The sequence below is a fragment of the Vigna unguiculata genome, chromosome 2 (assembly GCF_037176805.1).
Source record: "Vigna unguiculata cultivar grain cowpea cultivar isolate G323 ecotype 2 chromosome 2, ASM3717680v1, whole genome shotgun sequence".
In the NCBI taxonomy this organism is placed as follows: domain Eukaryota; kingdom Viridiplantae; phylum Streptophyta; class Magnoliopsida; order Fabales; family Fabaceae; genus Vigna; species Vigna unguiculata.
Window position 1 is genome coordinate 34264015 of NC_140793.1, and position 15937 is coordinate 34279951.

At 33.9% G+C, this 15937-nt stretch overlaps 3 protein-coding genes and 1 pseudogene across 5 annotated transcripts; all 4 read left to right on the forward strand.

The window, feature by feature from the left end:
* Positions 1-258: 258 nt before the first annotated feature.
* LOC114173085 (ATP-dependent caseinolytic protease/crotonase family protein) lies at positions 259-2536 on the forward strand. Of its 2 annotated transcripts, XM_028057306.2 has the most exons (7): positions 259-386; positions 454-490; positions 587-807; positions 979-1015; positions 1141-1352; positions 1648-1659; positions 1760-2536. In XM_028057306.2, the coding sequence occupies exons 1-7, from the start codon at positions 348-350 to the stop codon at positions 2393-2395; spliced, it is 1194 nt and encodes a 397-aa protein (XP_027913107.1). In that variant the 5' UTR covers positions 259-347; the 3' UTR covers positions 2396-2536. The 2 variants fall into 2 exon arrangements, with proteins under 2 accessions (XP_027913107.1, XP_027913108.1); XM_028057307.2 differs by lacking the exon at positions 1648-1659.
* Positions 2537-3032: 496 nt separating this feature from the next.
* Positions 3033-5988, forward strand: LOC114173043 (ubiquitin carboxyl-terminal hydrolase 3-like). Of its 2 annotated transcripts, none has more exons than XM_028057239.2 (9): positions 3033-3191; positions 3402-3533; positions 3621-3659; positions 3858-3963; positions 4046-4104; positions 4229-4303; positions 4840-4888; positions 5023-5099; positions 5633-5988. In XM_028057239.2, the coding sequence occupies exons 1-9, from the start codon at positions 3132-3134 to the stop codon at positions 5720-5722; spliced, it is 687 nt and encodes a 228-aa protein (XP_027913040.1). In that variant the 5' UTR covers positions 3033-3131; the 3' UTR covers positions 5723-5988. The 2 variants fall into 2 exon arrangements, with proteins under 2 accessions (XP_027913040.1, XP_085525376.1); XM_085669250.1 differs by lacking the exon at positions 5633-5988 and adding an exon at positions 5347-5464.
* A 3303-nt stretch (positions 5989-9291) lies between these two features.
* LOC114174631 (G-type lectin S-receptor-like serine/threonine-protein kinase LECRK3) lies at positions 9292-11849 on the forward strand (annotated as a pseudogene).
* A 1685-nt stretch (positions 11850-13534) lies between these two features.
* On the forward strand, positions 13535-15937 carry LOC114174192 (G-type lectin S-receptor-like serine/threonine-protein kinase LECRK3). The gene is given in 3 exon segments (XM_028058983.2): positions 13535-15650; positions 15653-15909; positions 15911-15937. Coding segments are annotated over 3 exon segments (2400 nt in total).

Consider the following 15937-nt stretch of genomic DNA (forward strand, 5'->3'; position numbering starts at 1 on the left):
TTAAAATATAATATAATTATATTCATTTTCAATACTACTTAAAAACAATATAAAGAATAAAAAAAATTACGGGTCTCATACTAATTTTACATAAAAAAGTTATTAAGAGTCACTTCCTTAATTATTATTCGAAAACAAAACTATTTTTAGAAAAGGAAAGAAGTTCAACAGAGTATATAGAGATTCCGCGTTATAATCCAAACGCGTCTTAAAAAAAGTGGCGCCAATACCTAGGCGCCAAAATTTAAAAATGTAATAAATACAGTAAAGTTTTTTAGAACGAAAAATTGGCATTAACAGCTTTACTTTCTTGTCGTGCAAGATCGTAGTTTGATGGACGCATTTTGATGGATTCGATCCCAATCTTTGAAGGCCTCAATTCCCAGGTATCAACTAATTATCCCACTTTCCTCCATCATCAACCACTTTTTTCATTTTCTTTCTTCTTTTCAGGTTCCCACTTCGCGGTCCTCGTTTTCATTCCCTTCTGGTTCGTACCAATTACTTCTCAAAACTTATCAATATCCTGTTAATGTTGAAAGTTATCTCCTTTTTGATTTCTGTGTCTTGTGGGTATGCATGTCAGAGCCCCCTGATGTTGGGAATTGGTTCTCTAGCTATGAGTATCAATCTCCCGATCCGGATTCGAATCTTAGTGTCGGAGGTTTTGTTTTCATGGAAAACGAATCTCAGGGAGATGGCGAAGAAGTAGAAGAAAGGGTAAAGATTCGATGTCTACGGCCTAATGGGGACAATGCAGTTCAAGAAGACGAGGATAATTATAACGAAGAACAGTGCATGAACAAGGTATCTTCTTGTAATTATTTATTTATTTATTTATTTCTGAACTGATGGCAGAAAGAAATTCAGGTTATTATGGGTTGAGTTTTAAGTTGTGGCTTTTGAAGTTAGACTCACAGATGTTAAGCCAAGAGATGGAGGTTTCAGAATTTTATCTGTTTTATTTTTTTCTTGCAGAATCTTGAACCATTCAGTTCATGTTCACAACTTTCAGGTTTGTACTTTGCCCTTCTTATTGTAGGATTTCTTTTTCAAAATGTAGCTATGATTTGGTTTTCAGTCCTGCTATTCAATTCTCTCAGCTTTTTTGTATGTGCCTCTTTCTTTTTTCTGATTCAGAGCCTCCAGACATCAGAAACTGGTTCTCCAGCTATGTTTACGAGTCACCTGAGTTTGATACATGTAGTATTTTAAGAGATGAAGCTTCTGAAGAGAATCACTGTGGGAAGAAGCTTGAGTTTGAAGTCGTGAAAGCAGATGGAAGCAAGTCTGTTAATGGTCACCCGAAAGGGTGTGTTGGGCCCAATAACCCCTCTAATAAAAAGACAAAGGTAAAACGAATACTCAGTAGTCCTTCCTTATTCTATTAAAACTTTTCATTTTGCTAACTACCCTGCTAAATATCACATATTTACTCAATGAAATTACATATGGTTGTGGTTTCTGATGATACTAAATGGAAGTATGCCAATAAACATTTATGCTCAATTGCACTATGAGTGTTTCAATGAATAGATACTGTTTATTTGGTGACCGTTTAAGCACTTCAGAAAAATATATTCTAATACGTACCTTTTTACCTTGTGCCTATGGAAATGGTCTGGGCAATGAAAATTGAACCATTAGTATACATGTGAGGTATGCTTTCAATATATGGCTCTAAATACATGAACGTGAAATGTGTTATCCACCAAGTCATCTGTGTACTCATTGGTTTTCTTTGCGGTTGAAATCATAGGTTCATGATAGTGCTGAAGTGAAGAAAAATTCAACTACGGTTGACACTCCTCCAAAAAAGATTTTGCAGCCATGCATGCAAGATAAAACGCTGCAACATAATCTTGGTCCAACCAAGTACAAGGAGACATTGGACCTGAATCGCACAAGTCCTCGTCACGATCGAAAAGGACATCCAGTGTCACTGGATACCGATAAAAGTTCAACGAAATCTCCAAAGCTGCTGCATAAGAATGATACCCAAATATCAAACACAAAAACTGATATCCAACATGATAACAAGCTTGATTTGAGTGCAAGTGCAACTAAAACCTTCTCAACAAGAACTGCAGCGTGTACAAGCAATAAAGAAAATGACGGCTTTGTGACAACAAGGAAGAAGATTTGTACGGGAGGAAATGATGAAAATTGTTGGAAGAAACCTGAAAAGATATTGTTAGAGCGGTCAACAAGGACAGTCACAATTCCATTGCAATGTGGTGTTACAAAGAGAAAGGCTTTAACAGAAGCAACAAATGTTCAACTATATAGTGACATGGGGATAACAGGGAAATGGCAATGCCCACAGAAACGTAAACCTGAGGTTGGGCCTGCTATGAAACAACTTAGGCTCGAGCGCTGGGTTCGTAGAATTTGAGACCTGGGAGAACATTATTCCATGAAACAACTTTTACATGGTTAGTGGTTTAAGGTAGATCGATTAACCAAACAGATAAAAACATTTGATTGCATTATGTATGTTTTCCCTTCTGTTATTATACTTAATTATTCAATTAAACCATCTTACTTCTGTGTCGGTATGAAAGAAAGTATTGTATGTAAAATCTATGAACAATAGGAAGAAAATATATTTAAGAATATGGAATCAAAGTTAACTTACAAAAGAAGGAATCAACATTATATTACATTTACTCATGGTCGTAAGAAAATTTTAATTTTTCTTTTCAATGACTAAAATTCATATATATATATATATATATATATATATATATATATTTACAGATGTTAATAAATTGTAATAAGTGAATTACGAATAAATTGGTCCTTTTTTAAAAAAAAAATCCAACCAACTTAACATTATCGTCTTCTATACGAATTTTAACATGGCCATAAATAATTTGTTTTCTTAAAAACAAATAAAGATGAGAAATTGTTACATGAACGTTTTCTAGTAATTACTATATAGCTGCCCCTGGTCAATTTGTTTAATTAGCAAATACATAAATAAGACATGCTAAAGAATGGGCTTGATTATTTTTGAGAAAGAGGTGGGCCTTGTGGGCCCACTAAGAGGCCCATTGCAAGACTATAAAAGAAGGGCAAGGACAGGTGTGATGGTAGCGTAGGTGGAGCAGGAAGAAGAAGCAAAAGCAATGGCTTCTTCTGCTAAAAGGTGGCTTCCGCTAGAAGCAAACCCTGAAGTCATGAATCAGGTTCTCTCCACGGATACTCCCATTGCGTATTATTATTTATGTCATTGCTCTTCTTCTTTGTTTTTCTTTAATGCGATTGGAACTGTAACAACTTTTAATTTTAATCGAGAATCTTCTTCAGACTTTAGAGTTGAATACTTATGTCTTCTCATTCTTCTTCGAATTAATGACATTCATATTTTAGCGTATAGTTATTGGGTGATTTTGCAGTTCCTTTGGGGGCTTGGGCTCGGAGAGAATGAGGCAGAATGCTGTGACGTTTATGGCTTAGATGAAGAGCTTCTGCAAATGGTTCCAAACCCCGTTCTCGCCGTGCTTTTTCTTTATCCTATAACGACCCAGGTTTTTGTCATTTTTTTTCTATTTCAACTTTTCATTTTCCATGTCTGGGTCACTTCTCATTTTCTACGGATTTTGTCAAATTATTAGAGTGAAGAAGAAAGGTTGCAGCAGGAAAATGAAAAAAAGGTGAGTGGATTTTATACTGTTATAATCTTTTCTGTAATTTTCCGCTTCTCTGAATTGCCTGTTTTGTTTGACAACATGTGCGTTTAGGTCTCATGACTCAGTGAACAGTACCGTAGTAAAGTTTTATTTTGGCTAGCATATAGCATAATGTCATTGAACATTATTTACTGAACTGCTTACCGTTGTGTGCTGGTGCAGGAATACAACAGTAGAGTGTATTTTATGAAGCAAACTGTGGGTAATGCCTGTGGAACAATTGGACTGCTTCATGCTCTTGGCAACTTGACTTCAGAAGTCAAGCTGGGTGAGTTGCCACTGGTTAATTCCCTCTGTTAAGATTTTTAATGTACTGGATCAAATTTACCAATCAGTGTTGCTTTTTCCAGTTGAGGGGTCTTTCTTTAATAACTTCTTTAAATCTACTGCAAGCATGGATCCACTGCAGGTTATTCCTCCCTGCCTTACCGTTTTGCCGTCTTATTATGTTCGCACATGCAAGTATAGAACTGTTTATCAGCTAAAACATATGAGAAATACCCATTTTACATTTTGTAACTTGTCTCATACAGCGTGCTAAATTTCTGGAGAATGACAGAGAAATGGAAGTTGCTCATTCAGTGGCAGCAACTGCTGGTGATACAGAGGTAATTTGTTGATTGAAGCAACAATGTATTGGGAATTATGTGATATATTCGTGGAACTGGTATGGTACCCTGGTTCAGTCATAATGTATTGTAAATTTAATCCTATCAATTTGGTTTAGTTTTGCTCTTGTTGTTAGCATCTTTAATCTTTGGGTGTGATACACGATGCATACTTAGTGGCTTTAGATAAAATTTATCTTAAATCTTGTCGTTATTCTTGATATTATTCTTGATATTATGATAAATGTTTTGCAAACGTAAATCATACTGATGGCCTCTCAACTCAACTTCACAGGAATATTAATTTGAGAGTGTATTTTAACATATTTGGGTCAAACCCTATTTCCTGCTCCAATTTATGTATGACTTGCATGCAATGTTAACTAGGATTTACCGGGAAAATAGGGTGGAAGAAGTTCCTTATGAAATAGGATGAAGGAATTAATATATTTAATGACTCAATATTTGCCAGGATATATCTTATTCAGCTTCTCATCTTACCACTGATTTCTTTGTTTCAAATATTTGCAATGCAGGCATCTGACAATGCAGATGCACATTTCATATGCTTTGTCTGTGTTGATGGTAAATTTTCTATACAATTGATTGTGTATATCACAGTCGTGTTTTTCCCCTCTCCATTCTCTTTTCTTGTGCATTTAGTTTTGTATTTTATCAAGTATTGATTTTTGCATGATGCTGTAATAATTCATATGCAGATGAACTATATGAGCTTGATGGAAGAAAATCGTGGCCAATATCTCATGGTCCATCTTCACCGAGTACTTTGTTGAGGGTAAATAATGTAATATCTTTGCATTTTAAGGCCATCTCATTTTTCTGCTTGTTCTGGAAAGGATCGGTTTGTTTTGTGAATACAAACGGAGAGTTTTTCTTTATATTGCTGTCAAATGACCATATTTCTATAGTAAAGCATCTTGGGCTTATAGACTGTACTTCCACATTTTAGCATTAGTTTCATAGATGATGCCTTTGAATTTCATTGGTAAATGACGCTAGTGACTCTGCTTCAATCATCTCAGCATTGAACCCCTTCCTCTGAGTGTCTTTCCATTCCTTTCCACCAGAGGGTGCTACCAATTTTGCATGTATTGTGCACCTGCTATAAAACTTTATCTTCAGGCGAGTGCATTTTTCCTGTCAAATTTGGTGGGTTTTTGTTTTTCAACCCTGTTCATGTTATTAGTCATTTAATCACGTTGATTTGCTGGGTTTGCTGATCTTCATATTACATATCTACCTATATTACAAAGTGGTTTACCAAGGATTTACAATTTTAAAATTACTAATATATTGAAATTACGACAGGATGCAGCTAAGGTGATACAGAGCATGATCCAGAAAAATCCAGAATCCCTCAACTTCAATGTCATGGCCTTGTATAAGAAATCCGGGTAAGGCTATTGATTTAGGCTTGTTGGAGTTAGTATGTTTAGATTTTATTTACACACTAGATCAACAGAAAGCGAGGTTTTTTCACGATGAAACAATGTAAATAATAATTTAAAAAGCAACCCATCATTTGAAACGGTGTAGAATACTTCGCATGTATTACTACGCAATACTCATCTTTGGATTGCATCTGTAAAGATCGCAGGTACTACCAGGTCCTAGGATTGTTCTGTGAATCTGTATGACATGATTGAATTGCATGTTTCTGAACATTTGGATTTTGAGTTTAATCTATTAAGTAAAGGGACATTATGCAGAATAGATAATCGCATCACAATAGCGAGATTACTATTGGTAATTACATAAAACATTGAGCGTAAGAACGAACTCCCCGACTTATCGCAAGGAACCTATAAATGCACAAAAACATTACTCTGGCAGTGCTGAAATTGCTGTCCATAATATAATTTGAAATATAACATCGTGAAGAATATAGATCAATAGTTGTGTTTACAAGGCTTTAGGTCTCACCTGTGTTTTTTATATAACTTTGTCATTTTTTTGTTATTAAATCACTTTCACTCTGTTTCTTCTCTCCCTATCTTTCTTTTAAGTAACAAACGCACTGTTAAAGACACGTTGGAATTGGAGACTCGAAAGTTGCTGCCATGTTTATTACAATTTCTTTTGTTAGAAATATGCATTGAAATAAGTGATACGACGATAGAAAATATTTTTACGAATTTAATACAGTAGAACAAATGTTAATGCACTAAATGAAGAAATAAAAAGTTATTTCTTCTAAAATATTGGGCTTTCACAAATTAAGCCCCACATGTATAATAAATCAGATAAAATTAGTTGGAAACATGGTATATATTTTTGTTTTTATATGAACAAGAAATTAATAATGAAATCTTTGATGAGTCCCCTTTGCTTAATTTTTTTCTTCAGCTATCAAAAAGATATAATCTGTAACGAGATAATATTTTTTTATAATTGATATTTAATTTATTAATTTCATTTTATTTTTCTTTAATCTACAATTTTGTTCTTCAACTTTTAAGTTAGCATATACATTGTTCTTCCTATCGTTCCCTTTATACGATCGTACTCCAGCATAAACATACAAATACTCCCATTTGAGGATTTTATTTTAAATCTCATCAATTCGTTTAAAGTCTATAATAGTTGTGATTATTGTTGCGGATACGCACCGAGAAAATTTGTATCGCACACGAGAAATATCATTCGATAAGATTTGAAAAACAATAATCAATTATAGAATCTTACAATTTATTTGAAATTATATTTTAATTGTGCAATTTAAAAGTTATTTAAAGAAAATATTTGAAAGTTATCTTAAAAATTCTTGTTTTAGAAGTCTATTTCAAATTTTACACGTCTTCCCATAATAAAGACAGTAGAAATTTTAACAAGGTGATACGAGAAAATAATGTAATGTATAAATAAATTCCATAAATTTGATACAAGGTGAAAACATAAATTTTGTGTATATTTGAACAAGAAACTAAAGGAAGAAATCTTGGTATTTTTTTTGCTTATTTTTTTTTTCTTTAGGTATCAAAGCATATATTTATGACATGATTATTTTTCATTGATATTTAATTTATCGTTTCATTCTCCTTTCATCTATTTATTTAACATTTTTCATCCAATCACCCCTCTTTCACGTTAGTACTTCTTAAGTTTCATATGTCCATCATAAACATACATTCAATCCAATTTGAAAGATGTTATTTTAACTTTCATAATTTTATATAGTTATAATAATTGTGAGTACGTATAATGCACTGTCTCTTATTAGAAAGAAATTGAAGATAGTCGATGAGTACTTTTAACAAAAAATTAAAATTGTTAAGAATATTTATAGACTTAAATAATAACTTTGTCCTAGTATTTGATTATTTTTTATTTTGATTCAATTTTTTTTTCAATTCAATATTAGCATTCACTAATTTTATTTAATTTTATTATTTTCACTAATATTGGTAAAATAATTATCCAATTGTGAATAATTACTGTCGTATATATTATTTTGTGATTTTTATTTTAATTTTTTTTAAAAAATATTCCTTTTATCTAAAAATAAAAATGTATTCATGTATTATTTTGTAATTTTTTTATTTTTAAATTTTATTTTTTTTATTTAAAAATTTTTTATATATTAAGCGAATATCATGCAACGTGTATATATAATAAGTCTTTGTTAGGTTTTGTTTGTTCAAAGAAAAGTCTTTGTTCCACCTTTGCTTCTTCTGTGTAGCTTTCTTCATTGCATTTCTTTAATTAGGATGATATCAGTCAGTCAATTGTACTTGAGTAACGTGTGGGTCGGTGAAAGACAATGGTGGAGAGACACCTAATTGTATTCAATTAATTATACAATATAAAAAAAATATTTTGAAAATGATAATTTTTGTATATACAAAAAAAAGGTTTGTTTTTATTTTGTGGGAGATTTTTTTGAGTGTTTTTTATTTTAAACTATAGAAAAGAAAAAACTTTCTGGAACGAGTAACAAAATTATCATATATTTAATTCTAAACAAATATATTGCATGTATATGTTCACTCATGTTAACCATAACATACATAATTTGATTCCAAACACAAATGTAATTGTAATACGTAGAAGGCAGCAGGTGCATTAATGTAACTAATGTGCATTAATGTGTGATGTGAAAGGGTTGTGGACTTGTAACGAGAGAGAAGAAAAAGGTCATGTAATAGAAATATAAGGAAAGTGAAAAGATCCCTAAATTAAATTTTTTAATTAGATTAAATCATAAAATTAAAATAAAAAAAACCTACAAAAGGAGTCGTGTAATTTCAGAACATTACTAATGGAGAATTTTGAACGGATCTCTTGTTTTTTAATATCCTTTTGATACCAATTAAAAAATAATATTTTTATAACTTTAGTTTTCTTTTTTAAATTTTAATATTCTATACTTTAATACAAAAGATGCGTGTTTATATACAAAATAATATATATATATATATATATATATATATATATAATATATATATATATATAATTTTTTAATTTTAATTTAATATATATTATACTATTCTATACTTCTAGATACAAAGGGATTCTTTTCTTTTTGTTGTTTTTTATTTATTCTTTATATAATAGTTTAAATTATATTAAATTAATTATTTACTCTTTAATTGATACATTCTTTAAAATTTAATTATTATTTTTTAAACTAATAGAATTTTCTATAAAATAAATAAAATCTACTTACAATAAAAATATAAAATTTATTTTTATAATCACAATATATATATTAATTTTAATTTTATTTTATTATATGTATTGCCATTAATATTATTAGAGGGTTGTTGAGTGTGTTTTTCTGAGAAATGTCTAAGTACTATTTCCACACGTACAGACCTTTGAATTGGTTCTAAATAATTTAGAATATTAAAATAAGATATCTTCGAAGTATTTTCCAGAAGGAAGAGTTTGTCATAAGTTGGATACTTATAAGTCATCCACAAAATAACTACACATTAACGTCTCCAATGAGCATTGTACTAATTCAATCCATGGCTTCTTTAACCCTCCTTATACCAACATTTATCTGTCTTCAATTTCATCTTCTTTCCTTAGCTTCTGCAGACGTTAATATTGGTTCTAGAATTTCCACCGATGACAATGGTGTGTGGCGTTCACCTTCGGGTCATTTTGCCTTTGGGTTTCGCGCATTGAATAATAACACGGATCCCAATACGAAGTTGTTCATGGTTGCCATATGGTACGACATGATACCCGACAAGACCGTTGTTTGGAGTGCAAAAACAGACAACAAACTTGCAACAGCAGCAGCGGGATCACAGGTTCGGATCACTTCGGCGGGGCTAACACTGGCAGGTCCCAATGGAGATTCCATATGGAGATCAAACGTCACAAGTACTGTCTCCCTAGGATCTATGCTTGACACTGGCAACTTTGTTCTACTGACTGAGAACTCTGAAAGTGTGGCAAAGTTTTGAGAACCCCACAGACACGTTGTTGCCTACCCAATCTCTCCAACCTGAAGCCACGCTAACATCTCGATTAACAGACACTAATTACACCACCGGAAGGTTCCAACTTTATTTCAATAATGGTAATGTCTTACTGAGTCCTCTTGCATGGCCTTCTCCACTGCGTTACGACCCTTATTATGTGTTTAATGCCTCTGGTGCTGCTTCAACATTAGTATTCAATGAGTCGGGGAATATCTACTTAAAGACCGAAAATGGTACTCATATCCCACCTCGAGGTTCCCAATGGAATATCTCGAATCTGGATCCTGAGGTGAACTACTACAGAGCAACGCTTGACTTCACTGGAGTTTTCACGCAGTATTCTCTCATCCACGGAACAACACTGCCCAGCCAGGGTGGAGAATCATGAGGTATGTTCCTGACAACATTTGCACTGCAATATCTTTTAATTATGGTAGCGGTTCCTGTGGCTATAATAGCTACTGCTCCATGGAAGATCAGAGGCCTACCTGCAAATGCCCTTATGGGTATTCCCTGCTGGATCCGAGTAATCAACATGGTGGATGCCAACCCAATTTCACCCTCGCTTGTGGAGCCGATATTCAAACACCGCCAGAAGAACTATATGAAATGCATGCATCTCAGGATTTTAATTTCCTTGATGGAAATTATGAAAGGATACAACCTTACTCCGGCCAGGAATGCCAGCAACGTTGCTTGCAGGATTGCGTGTGTGCTATGGCCGTTTCTGGAGGCGACACTTGTTGGCTGAAGAGATTTCCCCTTGGTTGGGGTAGACAACAACCAGTCAATGATTATCATTTTGTCTATATCAAAACAAGAGTTATTCGCGACTTTTATCCAGGTGCAAATAGGGACCCCCCTGCTCCGGATTCAAAGAAACTGTTTCTTTTGGGACCACTAGTTGCTTCTCTTGTCCTTAATAGTATTCTCTTTGCTACAGTTGCTTTCTTTATTCTCAAGAAGCAGAAAGTGAATAGGGTTTCCGAAGCCGCCCCCAGTCCTTTGGAAACAAATTTGCATTCGTTTACTTATGAAAAACTGAAAAAGGCCACTCAGAATTTTCAGGAGGAATTAGGCAGAGGTTCTTATGGCATTGTTTACAAAGGACAACTAGAAGAAGGTTCTTGTCATGTGGTTGCTGTGAAGAGATTGGACAGATTGGTACACGAACGAGAGAAAGAATTTAGGACTGAACTGAGTTCTATTGGTAGAACCTGCCACAGAAATCTGGTGAGGTTGATTGGATTTTGTGACGAGGGAATGAACAGAATATTGGTGTACGAGTTCATGAGCAATGGTAGTCTTGCAGACATGCTGTTTGGGCAATCGAAGCCCAGATGGAGTGTAAGGTTTGGATTTGCTACGGGGATTGCAAGAGGGTTGGTATACTTGCACGAAGAGTGTGAGAATCCCATTATTCATTGTGATATAAAACCTCAAAATATACTCATAGATGAAAATTTGAATCCAAAGATATCTGACTTTGGGTTGGCAAAGTTGTTGTTGTCTGACCAAAGTAGAACGACGACGATGATCCGAGGAACTCGAGGATACGTGGCTCCTGAATGGTTTAAGAATGTTGGCGTGACGGTTAAAGTGGATGTTTATAGCTTTGGGGTAATGTTGTTGGAAATAATTTGCAGCAGAAGAAGTGTGTTGATGATGGAGATCGGGGAAGAAGAGAAGGCAGTGCTGACAGATTGGGCTTGTGATTGCTTTGTGGAAGGGAGAATAGATGTTTTGGTAGAGAATGATGAAGAGGCCTTATCTGACTATGTGAGGCTACAAAAATGGGTGAAAGTTGCACTATGGTGCATTCATGAACAACCTGAAATGAGACCAACAATGGGAATGGTAATGCAAATGCTAGAAGGATTTGTTGAAGTCCCTAACCCTCCATCTCCCTCTCTCATACATTCCATGTCTTAACTGAATAGATTTGTGGGAGAAAAGGTGATCCATGGCTATTATTCTATGTATGAATTCCCATTCCTGTACGATTTTTTAACCAATATGCATGCATTATATATATATATATATATATATATATATATCATAATGTTTCTTGTTTTGTCTAGCTTTCTAAGTTGCACACACAATTTCTTCATTGTCTTTATGTTCAATCAATAGTGCTAGAGTAATAGTAATATGGGTAGGTGGTATTTCCATCTGCTTTACACTCATTCTATATGACATTTCTTTACTTATATGATCACAATATATTAGTTAAACTAACGTAAAAGGTTGGTTAAATCAATCTAATTATTTGTTAAATTTATATTTGAATTAATATATCAATTCTAACATCATTAAACATTGCATAATTATTAAAAGGCTTAAATATATATTTAGTCTCTATTTTTGTTCTTTTATTCAATTTGATCCTTATTTGTGTTGTGTTTAATTAGATCCTATTTTCGTCAAATTTTGGTCAATTTGGTTCTTTTTATTAACGGTGTTTAAATATTTAACGTTTTTGAACAATACATGTCACGCTTCTGATTTTTTTGATATATTTTTAATTTTTTAATTTAAAAAAAAATTGTCCAATATTTGAAATATTTTTAAATATCAATTTTAAAAGTATTAGTATTTTAGAATATAAATATTAGAAAAAATATTTAATAATTATATTCTTATAATATTTTAAATAATTTTATTCTATTTAATAATTAAATATAATAATTTTATTCAATTTATAATTAAATTTAATATTTTATAAGTGAATTTCAAAAGTGATTAATAAAAATTTCAATTTTAGAAAAAATATTAGTATAATTTTTATAAAAGATATTAAATTTGATGTCAATTTGAAAAGGACAAAATTGATTCATTTTAATCAAAATTGGAATGAAAATGAACAAAAATAATGAATACATAGACTAGATTAAACAAAAATAACTAATATTGGGACTAAATTGAACAAAAAAAAAATAACAAAATCACAAACTGACACGTGACACTAACATTAATACGTAGCACAATTATGACTTGACACGGACAATGTTTTTTAAATTAAAAAAAAAAAAAAAACAGGACTGACACGTGATATGACTGTTCAAAAACTTTAATTACTTACACATCTAGTAAAAAGGACCAAATTAACCAAAATTTGACGAAAACAAAGCTTAATTAAAGACCAAATATATATTTAAGCCTTATTAAAAGATTTGTAAAAGTTTTGTAATCATCAATAATTTTATTATAGCATGAAGAATTAATTGTTAATATATTTATGTGTAGACCAAACTTAATTTAATTATTATACAAGGTTTACTAGTTGGTTAAATAATTTAAATTTTGTAAGAGTTTCTACTATGGTATTATGCTAATTATATCACATAGCAATAATACATGAAACACATGACATCCTAAATTAGTATAGTTTTGGATTAAATTTATCTCTAAACTAATATATACATTGTTACATGTATAAAAAAAGTTCACATGACGTATATAATTAGGTTACTGATCATAAGATTAAAATAAAGAAAAAACATACACAAAAGAGTCGTATAATTTCAGAACATTTCTCAAGTAGCAGGTGTGAAAATATTATAATTGTATTCTAATAATTTAGAATGTTAAAAAGGGGATTATTGAAACTAATGGAACTCTCGTACAGTTTTTAGGACTTGGTCACCTTACCTAATCTTCCAAGTATTTTCCAGAACGAAGAGTCTGTCATGCAGTTGGATTTTTATAATAAGCCATCGACAAAATAACTACTTATTAACATCTCTATTGTTGTAGCTTTGTTGTAATTCAAGCCATGGCTTCCTTAACCCTCCTTTTACCAGCACTTATCTGTCTTCAATTTCATCTTCTTTCATTAGCTGTTGCAGACGTTAATATTGGTTCCAGAATTTCCACCGACGACAATGGAGTGTGGCGTTCACCTTCGGGTCATTTTGCTTTTGGGTTTCGCGCATTGAATAATAACACGGATCCCAATACGAAGCTGTTCATGGTTGCCATATGGTACGACATGATACCCGACAGGACCGTTGTTTGGAGTTTAAAAACCGACAACAAACTTGCAACAGCAGCAGCGGGATCACAGGTTCGGATCACTTCGGCGGGGCTAACACTGGCAGGTCCCGAAGGAAATTCCATATGGGAATCAAACCTTGCAAGTGTTGTCTCCGTAGGTTCTATGCTTGACACTGGCAACTTTGTTCTACTGAATGGGAACTCTGAAATGGTGTGGCAAAGTTTTGAGAACCCCACAGACACGTTGTTGCCTACCCAATCTCTCCAACCTGAAGCCACGCTAACATCTCGATTAACAGACACTAATTATACCACCGGAAGGTTCCAACTTTATTTCAAGGATGGTAATGTCTTACTGAGTCCTCTTTCCTGGCCTTCTTCACTGCGCTACACCTCGTACTATGTGTTGAATGCCTCTGCTTCTGCTTCAACGTTGGTGTTCAATGAATCCGGGGATATCTATGTAAACACCACAAATGGGGCTATGATCCAACCTCAAGGTTCCCAATGGAATATCTCGGATCTGGATCCTGAGGTGAATTACTACAGAGCAACGCTTGACTTCGCTGGAGTTTTCACGCAGTATTCTCATCCACGGAACAACACTGCCCAGCCAGGGTGGAGAATCATGAGGTATGTTCCTGACAACATTTGCACTGCAATATCTTATGAGTATGGTAGCGGTTCCTGTGGCTATAATAGCTACTGCGCCATGGAAAATCAGAGGCCTACCTGCAAATGCCCTTATGGGTATTCCATGCTGGATCCAAGTAATCAATTCGGTGGATGCCAACCCAATTTCACCCTTGCTTGTGGAGCCGATGTTCAAACACCGCCAGAAGAATTATACGAAATGCATGCATCTCAAGATTTTAATTTTCCTGAGGGAGATTACGAAAGGATACAACCTTACTCAAAGCAGGAATGCCAGCAATTTTGCTTGCAGGATTGCATGTGTGCTATGGCCGTTTCAGGTGGCGACACTTGTTGGTTGAAGAGATTTCCCCTTGGTAACGGTAGACAAGAAACAGTGAGTGATCAACATGTTGTCTATATCAAAACAAGAGTTACTCGCGACTTTTATACAGGTGTAAACGGGGAACCTTCCCCTGCTCCGGATTCAAAGAAAGAATTTGTTTTGGGACCGCTAATTGGTTCTCTTGTCCTTAACGGTATTCTTGTTTCTACAGTTGCTTTGTTTTTTCTCAAGAAACAGAAAGTGAATAGGGTTTCCAAAGCCGCCTCTGGTCCTTCGGAAACAAATTTGTATTCGTTCACTTATGAAAGTTTGAAAAAGGCCACACAGAATTTTCAGGAGGAATTAGGCAGAGGTTCTTATGGCATTGTTTACAAAGGACAACTAGAAGAAGGTTCTTGTCATGTGGTTGCTGTGAAGAGATTGGACAGATTGGTAGACGAACGAGAGAAAGAATTTAGGAGTGAATTGAGCTCTATCGGTAGAACCTGCCACAAAAATCTGGTGAGGTTGATAGGGTTTTGTGACGAGGGAATGAACAGAATATTGGTGTACGAGTTCATGAGCAATGGTAGTCTTGCAGACATGCTGTTTGGGCAATCGAAGCCCAGATGGAGTGTAAGGGTTGGATTTGCTATGGGGATTGCAAGAGGGTTGGTGTACTTGCACGAAGAGTGTGAGAGTCCCATTATTCATTGTGATATAAAACCTCAAAATATACTCATAGATGAGTATTTGAATCCAAAAATATCTGATTTTGGGTTGGCCAAGTTGTTGTTGTCTGACCAAAGTAGAACGACGACGATGATCCGAGGAACTCGAGGATACGTGGCTCCTGAATGGTTTAAGAATGTCGGCGTGACGGTTAAAGTGGATGTTTATAGCTTTGGGGTAATGTTGTTGGAAATAATTTGCAGTAGAAAAGTGTGTTGATGATGGAGTGTGGGGAAGAAGAGAAGGCAGTGCTGACAGATTGGGCTTGTGATTGCTTTGTGGAAGGGAGAATAGATGTTCTGGTGGAGAATGATGAAGAGGCCATATCTGATTACGTGAGGTTACAGAAATGGGTGAAAATAGCAATATGGTGCATTGATGAGCAACCTGAAATGAGACCAACAATGGGAATGGTAATGCAAATGCTTGAAGGTTTTGTTGAAGTGCCTAACCCACCATCTCCTTTTCTCATGCGTTCCATGTCTCAACTAA

Bases quoted from the DNA above. Each gene is read 5' to 3' on its own strand.
- LOC114173085 (XM_028057306.2), top strand. From the start codon at position 348: ATGGATTCGATCCCAATCTTTGAAGGCCTCAATTCCCAG. The intron at 808-978 runs GTATCTTCTTGT...TTTTTCTTGCAG, and splicing joins AAGAACAGTGCATGAACAAG to AATCTTGAACCATTCAGTTC. The intron at 1,016-1,140 runs GTTTGTACTTTG...TTTCTGATTCAG, and splicing joins TTCATGTTCACAACTTTCAG to AGCCTCCAGACATCAGAAAC.
- LOC114173043 (XM_028057239.2), top strand. From the start codon at position 3,132: ATGGCTTCTTCTGCTAAAAGGTGGCTTCCGCTAGAAGCAAACCCTGAA. The intron at 4,105-4,228 runs GTTATTCCTCCC...TGTCTCATACAG, and splicing joins CAAGCATGGATCCACTGCAG to CGTGCTAAATTTCTGGAGAA. The intron at 5,100-5,632 runs GTAAATAATGTA...AAATTACGACAG, and splicing joins CACCGAGTACTTTGTTGAGG to GATGCAGCTAAGGTGATACA.